The 12,892-nt window shown below is 45.1% G+C and overlaps 1 protein-coding gene across 2 annotated transcripts in view; it reads left to right on the top strand.

Moving 5' to 3' along the window:
• LOC119379358 (tyrosine-protein phosphatase non-receptor type 23) overlaps window positions 1-12,892 on the top strand; it is a 94,330-nt gene that overhangs the window by 6,145 nt on the left and 75,293 nt on the right. For both annotated transcript variants that reach the window (XM_037648666.2, XM_037648664.2), the window contains exons 2-5: window positions 3,151-3,225; window positions 3,295-3,422; window positions 11,611-11,737; window positions 11,810-11,941. In XM_037648666.2, the coding sequence (XP_037504594.1) occupies window positions 3,151-3,225; window positions 3,295-3,422; window positions 11,611-11,737; window positions 11,810-11,941 (462 nt within the window). The remainder of the gene's footprint in view (window positions 1-3,150; window positions 3,226-3,294; window positions 3,423-11,610; window positions 11,738-11,809; window positions 11,942-12,892) is intronic.

Below are 12,892 nucleotides of genomic sequence, written 5' to 3'. Positions count from 1 at the left end.
ATGGCCTTGAGAAACAATAGACAAAGGCGTATGCCAGTTTTCTTTTTTCGCTACACCCACTTGCTCCTGATTTACGAATCTCCCGAATCTCCCAAATGCTAATGTGGACCTGCGAACTGCCAAGTTCGCAGGTCCACATTAGAATTTCCAGTGCCTGTAGAAATATTTGATAGGTCCTGCAAATGCTAATGTGGACTTAGTCATTGTTCGCACTGTGGGGTGGCTCACAGACTGCTTTTATTGAAATAGCAGTGTTCACGTGCACTGTGCACGAATTAGCTGATGTTGAATGGTTTTAACATATTTTTGTTTTCTTTTCTAAATGTAAGCCTTCTTTGTTATACTGCTCCAAATTTGGGATTTCGGGCTAAAAAATTCAGGTGTTTTTTTTCGTAACCTGCTCCAAATTTGGATTTTTGTGCTCCAAAAGCAACATTTTGCTGCCCCAAAAATTGCTCCAAATTCTGTTTTGTCTGTTGCATCCCTGAACGAAACTAACTTGGCACCAAACTCGATTTAACACAGTTTTTCTATGAATAAATGAGTGAAGAAGTGGTGATTTCTTTCTTATTTTGACGACTGGTTTTTTTTTTTAGCATGCACTCAAACGTTGTTGCGTTAAAACATCCAGCCGCCCTATACTCCATCTTGGAAGTTCCCTTCAGCACTTTGAAGGACCCTTCAGCCAATAGGAAGGGCGATTAGCACCTCCACATGTATTCATCCGCGTTGCGTCGTCTGCTCAACGTCTCTATGTCTCCCTGGCATCTGCTCGCATGCGTAGGCCGAGTAAAGCGAACAGGTGGCATCACTGAAAAAAAATGGCTGTACCCACCGCAGCTGGTGCCCTCCGCTACGAATTTATCGAGTCGTCATCGTGCACTGTGTGACCCGTAAGTTACGAACTGACGCTTCTATTTGCTTCAGATGAATGTGCTGTCGCTTCGACAGCAATGTATTCGCGACTATATTGCGCTAATTTCATAAACCGTTATCAAATTCTCGTTGCGTTAGGCTTAGCAGGCGTGGCTAAACAAACAGCTGATCTCACAAATAACGGCAAAATGTGCCTCATGCTTTGTCCTCAGCATGAGATGGCACAAAGCAATGGCTCATTTCACAATTTATTTGCTGCTTGTGCAGTGGGCGTACAGCAAGCGCAAGTTCAAGTCAAAGTGGGCGGTCGCGTCTGCATGGGCACTGCCATCTTGATTTGTAACCACAGTTACCGGCAGTTACTGATACAGCAGTTAAAGGCACATGACATCACTGCGAAGAAGAATAAGCATATCATGCATCGATGTGACGTAACACGTGCCAAACAAGGGCAAATGTCTCAACCGTGCCAATTGTAAGGCAATTAGATCTGGAACTATGTTTTGCTGCGCAAGTGGGTGGCTTGCTTATACCCCATAGCCGTGGTAGTGCTGAACGGTAGTGGTGAGATGGAGTATAGTTACAACTTTGGGTGCACGAATAGTGAATTTTTGAACCTAATCTAATACGAATTGCGTAGCGATGACACCAAACCGAATACGAATACTAATCGAATACTATACGAATAGTTTTCACATAGTAAGGCAGCCGTTTTCAAAGCAGCCCTAAAACGGTAATGTAACCATTTTCGAAACGGCCCGAGAATTCCATAGTATTTTATTTTAAACAAATATTCACTAGCTTTAATGAAGAAACATACGATTATTTTTAATCGACAAACAAAAAAAAACAATTATGTAAACTGAGACAAGCTTGTATACAGTAGCAACTAGAGCGTTAGAAATTTGTAACTATAGGTTGAAATACAGCAGTGACTACAGTATCCAAGGTCGTCAACAGCTTTTAAGTGAACCGGTAGATAAATATTAAGCAATGCTTATGAGTCAACATCATCATGAATTTTGTGATGAAGATAGTGGATTGATGACTATTGCTTCAGTGGTAGTGAAGTTTTAAGCAAAAGTGCCTTTATCCTGTAATTAAATAGAGTGTCGATAGTCTTGTAAAGCCTTGAACTGCATGCATCTTTGTAATTCAGTGATTAAAACAAGAAACATTACCCCTCTCTGTTCCAACGTTTCATTCCTTTGAGGTCTTTTATTCAGAGTTTATTGTTAGAAAAATATTCGGTATTTCTAATATGTGCTATTCGAATCGAATAGAACACTATTCGATTCATTATTAGAAAATGTCGAATACTTGCACACCCCTAGTTGCAACTCTAGATCTATTTTGATGAGGCTGCACGCATTACCCATGCATGTAACAATGGACTAAACAGTCTGTAGCACTCTTACGTACCAGATGGTGCTAAGGGCAGCGGTGCGTATTATCCCTTGTAAATGCTGAACGCTACTGTAGTTGCTTTCATTATTCTACTGTTTATGCGACTCATGGCACTGATCATCTCCTCACAGCTCAACCTGCTCACACAATTTATGCATTCGTTCTCCATGTCTGTATATCGGCAGCCTGTTATAACTCCACGTGACAGTCTACCTGGCTTGCATCGGTCAGACATGGGAAGCTTCCTATCCGGGCTACCCTTGCATGCTTTTGACACGTGCAGGCGTGAGTTAATGGTAAATACAATGGCGTGGAAACTTATGGGTGTTGCTACGTTACAGTTCTAGACTTCGAAGGACAGAAAAATCTTTCTCGATTTTAAAAACTTCATGATTTAACAAACTAATTCGACCATGGCCATCACTTCTTTAAATCGAGTGTCAACTGTATTGGCATCTTGGGCTGGCTTGTTCAAACATGCGTTGTTGGGAGTTATCTCTGTAGTTTCATTGTGGCTTTGCCATGAAGGAAATGTTCCCACAATAAGTAGCAGGGCTTGGCGCTAACTTTACAAATGTGGGAATGTTACTTCATTTACAAGTTTGCACTAATTCAGCTAGTAATGTAGTCATGAAACCACTTGAGTTACTGCTAGGTTCACTGTTTTCAAATAGCAAGAAATTAATTATAGAATGGTCAGGAATGTAAGTAATTATAAATAATCAGTTCCCTATAACATCTATATACGGGCAGTTCTTGCGTTCATTATAACATGCACTTTTGATGTATTGAGGAATGTTGGCCAAGCAGGTATGCACCTGATAAGTTTGTCGAAGTTATGTTTACATGAATTTCTTATCTTTTCAGTACATTGCGGAGCATTACCTTGAAGACCCAGATTCTTACAACAATGAGATTAGAGAACTGGAAGCCTTGCGCATGGTGAGGTTGCCTTGCTTGTGTGATGCTAGCCACAGCAGGACTTAAACATGACTCTTCATCTTTTTGCAGGCTGCTATCAAGGTTTCCAGAGATTTCACTGGCTGCAGTGTACTTAAACGCTACTACTCACAGCTGCTCTGTCTCCAGAGCCGGTTCCCTATGACTGATGAAGGAGCTGCCTGTGTCCCATTCATGTGGTGTGTTCCTTTCAGTGTAATTTCTAAGGCAGCTGCTTAGTTTTAGCTTATGTAGACATCTACAGGTTCATTTCTAAAAATATGTTTTCATAGCTTTGTGCTTCCTGCTCATGTTTTCATGATTCACAACTTGTTTTGTATAATCATTGCTCACAGCCTGTACCAGTGATGTGATTGTTGTGCCAATTGTGCAAAACTGCGTGGAAAGGTTAAACACACAACATCCTGCTACGTTCTGGCAAGAAATGCGTTATTTGTGCTGAACCTGCACCAGGAGGTCGTGTTTTTAGTCTTTCAGAGAAACAGAAGATAGTAAGTGTCAAAAATTGGTCATTTAGTCTCTGAAGTGCACTAGTTGCCACTTCACACATAAAGCTTAATATAGTCACAACTCTAATTACCATTTCTACCGCAGCGGAAGAATATGTAGTTGCCTGTTGCGTCTATATAAGTGACACTAATAGCTCAGCAACAAAAACTTGCACAGTGCTTCACAGGCTGACACCGATGCGTGTAAATTGTTAGTATTTCAAAAATATGATTAGTCTCCTCAGGTTATGGTGACCATTGTATGCAAACCTAAGGCCCAGGATATATGGGCCATACCAACATGGCTGTTATTTTCTGAAAGAGTCTTTGTGTATTTTGGATTACCTCTGCTTGAAAATGGCACTTTTCTTCAATACGAGCTAATGAAAAGTGTTTATGGCTATGGTTGGTGTACTCGCACAAAGCTACACATGCAAAACTAGACAGAGAACGCCACAGTGGTGTTACATTTGCTGTTCAAACTATTAAAGGCAAGGTTTTCTTGTGAGCACATCTATGGTCGGCAATATACCTGAGTACGGTGATAGCGAGCGAGTTTGAATCAAAACAAAACTATGGTTCCCCACACTTAACGCTTTGAGGGTCGAATTTTTTCGTGAAATCCAGTCCAAAAATGTGTAATTTTTTTATTGCTGAAATAAATTCTTCAGACGATTCTGTTTCAGAAAAAAAAGTGTAAAACTTTTTTTCGTGACCATAATGTTCAAGAAAGAGCTATGAAGTTAGTGCATTGTAAGCACTTCGGAGTGATGTTTTCAAGGTGCTAAGTGACAAAAAAATTGTTTTTGTTGTTACATGCACGCGGTTTATTCGTAGTAAAATCAAGCAAAATCTTAAAAAAAACTTTAACAGTTTGTTATAAATAAAAATTATGCATTGTATTAAACATAGCTAACAGGCATACAAAAATAAGCGCACCAGAGTACTTTTCCGGTTAAAAATGTTCGTGCTCTAACTAAAAACTTTTCAGCGTGTGATAGTCTTTGAAGCATGGCTCGCCACGCACGCTTTTCAGATGTCGCTCTTTGATCGTCATCGGAGTCTGAACTCGTCAAAAAATCCTCATCTGACAAACTGAAATCCAATGAATCAGATTCTGATTCGGCACTTGGGGAATAGTCTGCATCGGAAGAATCGCTGCTCGACTCACCGGCAGCAGAGCAACCGACGTGCGCTTCCCTAGTGTAAGCGAACTGCGTCAGTGAACGCACGGGAGAAAACTCTATGGTTGTGCGCCCGTCCGGAAAGCAAAACGAGGGAAAAAGCTACAGTAATCCTTCGTCCTATCGCCAACAAGACGTAGTTATTCTTTCCGTGGCCCCAAAAGAGGAAACGCAATCACGGCAGCGTCGTTTGTGTAATTTAGCGCCGCACGGAAACAGATGTAATCGCGCCCTAGGGAGCAATAAACGAGAGAGTAACAAGCGGTCACCCTTTGAAAGATTAGAAACCAAACAGCCATCAGCTTTGCGGGCGCAAGAAGCGAAAACCACCCGAAGGACAAAACCGAAACCATCCGGACCGTGTGTGCGTGTGCTGAAAGCCGCCGCGCCACTTTGGAAAAAGAAACGAAAAAAAACAAAACAGAGAGACATCGGCGCATTACAAAAATTCCACGTATTCCCGAAGCATGGCAGCACATTCCAAGCAAGAGAAATTATCAAAGAAGGTGCGCGTTTGAAACCAACTACTCCGCGGGCGCGCTCGGTTGCGCAAGCAATAGCCGGCGCGCCGTTTTGCGAAGCATAAAAAAAGCAACAACAGAGAGACATCGGCGCACGAAAAAAATTTTACGTATTCCCGAAGCATGGCAGCGCATGCAAAGCAAGAGAAATGATTGAAAAAGGCGCGCACTTTAAACCAGCTGCACCGCGAACGCGCTCGGATGGGCAAGCGATAGCCAGCGTGCCGTTTGGGAAGCAAAAAAAAATACAATGGAGAGACATCGGCGCATGAAAAAAATTCCACGTATTCCCAAAGTGTGGCAGCACAGGCCAAGCAAGAGAAATGATTGAAAAAGGCACGCGTTTTAAAAATAAACGCTATGCCGTACATGTATGACGATAACCCCTTTGGTACCAGGAAGCTTCTGCCGTACATGTACGGCGGAAACCCTGAAGGGGTTAAGGCAACAGATAAAGCAGAGGAAGACAAAGAAAGGCGGGTGCCCAGATGTCCTCTTTATCTCTGTTGATTATTTGCACGTTCCGGGCTGAGTCAAGGAACCGAGGAAGAAGAGGAGCGCGAGAGCACGAGCGGCGGGGACGCTCAGAACTGAAAGCAGAGCGCTTCCACACGCAGCTCAAATAAAAGTATATTTTACCTTGTGCCTTTATGACGGAGTTGAGTCTGATCGCAGTGTCTGGAACGCCATCGTTTAAACATTTGGTGCCGAAACCCGGGACCTTGACGGGACCTTGTGACGGAAACCCGGGACCTTGAGAAAACCACCAGCTTTCGCAACGGAAGATATGAAGTGGCCCTCCCTTCGAAGGATGGATTCGAGCTTGCAAGCAACAGGCAAGTCGCCATTACTCGACTAGAAAAGCTTGTCAACCGTCTCAGCGCCAAGAAGGGACTGTTCGAAACGTATGACCGTACCATAAGAGAGTACTTGCGGGCAGGACACGCTGAAGTCGTCAGTGACGCACCTTCTGACATGACAAAGTTATATTATATGCCGCACAAGGAAGTCATACGTGAACAAGCGCTGACCACGAAAATTCGAGTGGTGTTTGATGCTTCGTCACATGCCAAAGGATGCAAGTCACTTAACGACTGCCTTGAAAAAGGTGACAACTTGTATCAAGACCTCGTGCAAGTTTTGCTACGCTTCAGAACGCACCCGGTGGCTATGATCGCAGACATCGAAAAGGCATTCCTTCAGATTTCGATACGGCAAGAAGACAGAGATGCTTTCCGCTTTCTCTGGTTCGAAGAAGGAGATTTATCCAAGTCCAAGTTACAAGAGTGGAGGATGACACGAGTACCTTTCGGAACCACATGTAGCCCATTCTTGCTCACAGCTACCATTCTTTACCACGTCAAAAGAGCAACGGCTGCCATGGCACAAACAGCACAAACTCTTGCTGAGTCTTTCTACGTAGACGACTTAGTCACTGGTGCCGATACAGAAGAGGAGGCCGCTAAACTTTGCCGAGAAGCGCAAACAATAATGAAATCGGCAGGCATGACACTGCGCAAGTGGACAACGGATTCAGAAAATTTGATGCGAACTCTTGAACGTCAGCAAGAGTCTACCAATAACGAAATGGTCGTCCTTCACGAAACATCCATCAAGGTCCTGGGTCTGGTGTGGTATCCTGCAAGAGACGAGTTCAGCTTTTCGGTTGAAAATTTACTCAGATTTATGGCAGCACAGAGGGACACAAAGAGATTTGTCTTGCAGGCAGCATCAAGAATATTTGACCCATTGGGACTTGTCGGGCCATATACCATAGCCATACGAATATTATTTCAGAAGCTGTGGAAACGAGGAATCAGCTGGGATGAAGTACTACCTAATGACCTGCAAAAGGAATGGCATGATTGGGTCATCCAGCTACCCCAACTGCAAGCCATTGCTGTTCCCCGCTATCTGTGTGGCGGAGGCAGGATGCACAACGTGCTTCAAGTACATGTCTTCTGTGACGCCAGTCCAGCAGCATACGGAGCAGCAATATACGTCGTGCCAAGTCCTCAGAAGCCGACGTTGTTCATTGCAAAGTCACGTGTAGCACCCATTAAGGAGACGACGCTGCCGCGATTGGAGCTTTTGGCTGCCTTAATCGGCTCAAGAATGTTGGCCTACGTAAGGAGTGGCTTGAAAAGTGTTCAAATTGACTACACGATGTGGACGGATTCAGTGATCGTGTTGTCATGGATAAAAGGTGACGCCACGAAATGGAAGCAGTTCGTAGCCAACAGGGTCAATGAAATCAGGTGCAAAACAGATCCATCAAAGTGGAGATACTGCCCTGGGACGGACAACCCGTCTGACCTGCTCACGCGTGGTGTGACGCTCGAGAAACTGCTGTGCAACTCTAAATGGTGGCATGGTCCTGAGTGGCTACACAGACCGATGTCCGAATGGCCGCTACAGTTCAACGAACCAGACATAGAGGAAGCCACGCAAGGTGAAGTCGCAGTAGTACACGTCGCAGTAGTAACGCGCTTCTCAAGCCCAATCATCGACATTCAGCGGCATAGCAGGCTTCAGCGCCTACTCAGAGTCACTGCCTGGGTGTTCAGATTCACCGACCGCTGCAGGAAGAGGACAGATCAAACTGGACATCTCCTGGCAACAGAAATATCGAACGCTGAACGGTATTGGATCAGACGTACTCAAGAACAAGGCTTTCCTGCAGAGCTCTCCGGTTTGTCCAAGGGCCAACCAGTAGAGTCCTCATTCCGAATCGCTGAGCTACGCCCTTACCTAGACACAGACGGAGTTCTTCGGGTTGGAGGCCGCTTATCGCTTATGCATTCCACGCAAGACGTTAAGCATCCAATCATACTGCCGTCAAGCCACCACTTTTCGGCACTTTTGGCGAACAGAGCCCATCTTCAAATCCTACATGGAGGCGTTAGGGACACGCTTACACAGCTTCGAGAACGCTACTGGATTTGCAGAGCTCACACTTTGGTGAAGAGAGTGTTGCACGACTGCAACGTATGTAAGCGCTTCAGTGTGGGCCCAGGAAGAGCTGAGACTGCTCCAATGGCAAGCCATCGACTGTCACCGACGAACCCGTTCGAAGTGATAGGAGTCGACTTCGCCGGCCCCCTTTATGCCCGCACGGAAACAGGCGACACGAAGTGTTACATCGCACTTTTCACGTGCGCCGCATGTAGAGCCGTACACCTCGAACTCGTTTCGAAAATGACATCCGAGGCTTTCCTACTGTGCCTACGGCGATTCATAGCTAGAAGAGGAATACCTAGCGTGATCTACTTGGACAACGCACGAACCTTTCGCAAGGCATCGGCAGACATGAGACGACTATACCGAATGGTCTCTGAAGAGGAAGTAGCTGGTCACCTCAGCGCCAACGGCATTTCGTGGAAGTTTATAGCGCCAAATGCCCCTTGGTGGAGTGGATGGTGGGAGCGCCTCATACGATCAGTGAAGCTTCCTCTGCGAAAAATTATCGGAAAAGCTCGTCTAAACTTCGAGGAAATATCGACAGTGCTGGCTGAGGTTGAAGGAGTCATAAACTCTAGGCCTTTGACTTTCATCGAGACAGATGCTGGAGAACCTTGTACGTTGACGCCAGCTGAGCTTCTCCTTGGATGAAGGTTGACTTCTATTCCGTATGCGACCGTCGATGAAGTCGCCGGTAGTTCCAAACGAGCAGATGCCATACGCAGACACACCTATAGAAAGCTACTAGTTGAAACATTTTGGAAGCGGTGGCAAAAGGAATACCTGTTGCAACTACGATCTGCGCACTGTACTGACACCAGATCAACCAAAGCAGTGAAACAAGGGGACGTCGTGCTCGTGCATGCTGACAACGCGCCACGCCAGCTATGGAAGCTTGCAAGGGTCATGGAAGTGTGCCATAGTGCCGACGGCCTCATTCGTTCCTGCAAGATCAAGTTGCAAGGAGGTCTTCTTGTGATCAGGCCGATACAAAGACTCTACCCGCTTGAATTGCGTACCTAACTTTGGCGTGGCCGGGAATGTTGATTATTTGCACGTTCCGGGCTGAGTCAAGGAACCGAGGAAGAAGAGGAGCGCGAGAGCACGAGCGGCGGGGACGCTCAGAACTGAAAGCAGAGCGCTTCCACACGCAGCTCAAATAAAAGTATATTTTACCTTGTGCCTTTATGACGGAGTTGAGTCTGATCGCAGTGTCTGGAACGCCATCGTTTAAACATCTCTTCATTCTTGCGTCTGTTTGAACGCTCCAAGTGTATCGCAGTCAGTACCTGAACAACCACACTCTTTTAACACGAAAGTGTTTTATTACGGGGTTCAGCAAGGCTTCAGTGACGTATTTCTCTCATGGAAATGACGTCGAAAAAATTTACCCGATCAAAGAAAAAAAGTTCCGTAAATGGGCATCGAATCCACGACCGCACGGTCCGCAACAACAGATGCCGGGCACGCTATCCACTGTGCCACGGTCACAGACTCTAGAGTCTTTACAAGCGCGCCTTTTATATCTACCACTCTCTCGGTCGGCGGAGTGGTGTTGCCCTCTGGGAGCGGTAAAGTAAAGTAATTCGTCATTACTGTGGCCTCCGCGATTAACACCTGCAATGCGTTACACGTCCGTCCCATTTGGTGCGTTTTCAATAGAAGTTCAATTTTGTCAATGCCTTAACACACACCGCGTGGTGGCAATCTTAGCCCAAGCGTCGTAAAAGCGTCGGCTTCGCTCATAGCATCACGCTAATCCAAACCAAAAATAGCTCTGCGACGCGAGCCTGCCTCACCTGGCTGTTACACCACGTTCCCTGCTCACGCACTCGCCCCGAGAAAAATCGCCGCCGGGGGACGGCACGACACTCTTTGCGTTTCCCTCTAGTCCGACCGTGGTGTTCAATCACATTTTAACATGCCACGGGATGGTGACCAAGTTCTGCGTCCAATATGCGACACTGTGCTGGCTATCACACCTCGTTCTCTGATTACGCTTCACCGTTAATTATGACAGCTACCCGAAGGTTTTGTGTAATCATTTAACATGGATGTTAGTCGTCGGGGTGCAGATGTACCACCAATCATCAAAGTGGGTGCATCCACGTTAAACGGTGCTATAGCTGCCAGACATCAATATACATTGTGCAAACTCTCTTATATCAATGTACAGTAAACATTCATTTGCTTCTGTAAGGGCACGCTTTACTTTCATATTATTCCGATTCCTATGACGGAGGGATCAACCATCTTTCTATAACCACCTGCTTTATTAGCAAGGGTACATGTATGAGCTGTGCCAGCTGCTCAGAAATGGTGTGCTGTGAACACATTCTCACCAGTAACTTAGATAGTTGTCATGAGATAGTGCTACAGATATATTGATGGCCATGTGTGCTTTTATGTTCCTGTTACCATATCTGAGCTGTTGCCAAGCCACATCCAGTTGTCTCTGTGTGCTTGCAATCCCCCCCCCCCCGCCCCCTTTCACCCACCTCATTTGAATGACAAGCTAAGCTGGTGATATAAGCTGCATAGGTCTGTGTTTAGTGGCATTTATATGGTTTGTGGCAATCCCTGATAGCAGGGCTTGACTTAACTGATGTGAAACCAAACATGTTCAGGTGAATGATGATTTATGCCATGGAATAATGGAGCTGGGAAAATTTGGGGAGTCAGAACTATTAGTTTTACTCTATAAATCATGTTTATTCTCTCCTATCTTCTAAACAATGTGCTTGTGTCAATCCTCAGCAGATGGCGTGGCAGTTCTCAAAAATATGGAAAATGTGGGCTTGATAGCTTCTCCGAAATGTTGATTCGCTGCTCCACGGTAACATTCTAGCCGCTCTGAAAGATGCCCCTAAGGTGGCTTGGAACAATTGGATGGCTGCTGTACATAATTTTGCTGCTACAGCATGCTTCATGCATAAGCAAACATCTGGGTGAACGTAATTGTTACTCAGCAATTGAGCAAGTATATAAGGTTAATAGTTGTGAGTGGTGACGAAAGAAGGGAAATATTCAGAATTATCTCTCCCTCTGTATAATTTTGCTTTGCCTTCAAAACACTTTTCTAGTTGACTCATAAGCCAACATTCAATTGTAAGAGCATGCATATTTGCGATTCACGCAGCATTCATTTGGCTGCTGTGATTCTTGGTCAATGGGTCTTGTAAGCTGCATTATGTAACAAGAGTCTCTATGCAGGACTGACATCTACTCTGGAATGGTGTTCAATATCATGGATATCAAATATGAACAAGCCAGCATTCTCTATAACATAGGTGCTTTACATTCCAAGCTTGGAGCCCTCGAGAATCGGAGCAGCTCAGAGGTATTGTTTTTTCTTTTTTTAAGGTCAGTATTGTTCCTGGCATTATTGTTATTTCTGGTTCATTGTTTTCAGGGCATGAAGATCGCCTGCACACACTTTCAGTGTGCTGCTTGGGCTTTGAGCCAAGTGAAAGACCTTTTCCCGCAGCCCAAGGGCAGTGACATGTCCCATGACCTCTTGCTGTTCTTTGTGAACATTTTTCTGGTCAGTAACATTCCTATTGCTTTTCAAAGTGATCCCCAAAATTAGCACTTCATTTGAGAGAAGCTTTAGTGAAATGTTTGTTGTCTGCTGTGTGTGTACATATACTTCAATTTGTCCGTACATTCATCTCAAAAATGTAAAATGTAATGGAAGTAGCTGTATTAGAACAAGAAATATCTGAATCACCCTGTAAATACTTGAAAAGTGTGCAGTGCACATTTATTTTCCTATTTATCTATTTCATAATGTTTTTGAAGGCTGCCTGCAGGGGCATTACATAAGAATATTACATAAGAGGGGTAGGAGGAGTACAGCAAAAATAAGGCGAGCTCTATCGGGTATGCAATGACAACACAATTACGTTACAAAATTATAAGACAAAACCAAATGCACAAATGAAACTACTTTACAAGAGAGGGTTAGTCATGAAAAGTACAAACGGGAAAAAAAAAGTCACAGTTTCGCCGCAACGGCAAAGCAATGAATGCGATAGCAACAAATTGGAATGTAACGCGAAGAAGAGAAAGCAGCTCGAAATTTCCAGCGCATCGCTCAAGCGCAAAGGATGCACGAAAAGAACACAGACAGGATGAGCGCGAACTATCAAGTGCCACAGTTGTTACTTATTTCTGTTTGAACAGCGTGCTCGTTTCGTAAACGTGGCCGCTGCAGCGAGCGAAGTGACCTTCGTACGCTCTGTAACTTCAACGTGGACATCACGGTGAAAGCACAATACATACAACACCCCCCCTCCTTCCTCCACGAGAGAAGCGCGCACGCAGGCAACCATGCCCTGGAGGGCGAAGTGCACGGAGGCGCATGTGCAACGCTGCGAGCGGTGCGACGACCTTTAAAGCGCGCCCCTCGCGCACTTCGCGCCATCTCGCTGGTGAGCAAGAAAGCATGCTGAAGTAAATGGTGTACATAAATGGCTCACCTTTAGCATGCTAA

Source organism: Rhipicephalus sanguineus, chromosome 1, assembly GCF_013339695.2.
Source record: "Rhipicephalus sanguineus isolate Rsan-2018 chromosome 1, BIME_Rsan_1.4, whole genome shotgun sequence".
In the NCBI taxonomy this organism is placed as follows: domain Eukaryota; kingdom Metazoa; phylum Arthropoda; class Arachnida; order Ixodida; family Ixodidae; genus Rhipicephalus; species Rhipicephalus sanguineus.
Note: the sequence above shows the minus strand (reverse complement) of the source record. Positions and strands in the feature narration are given on the sequence as shown.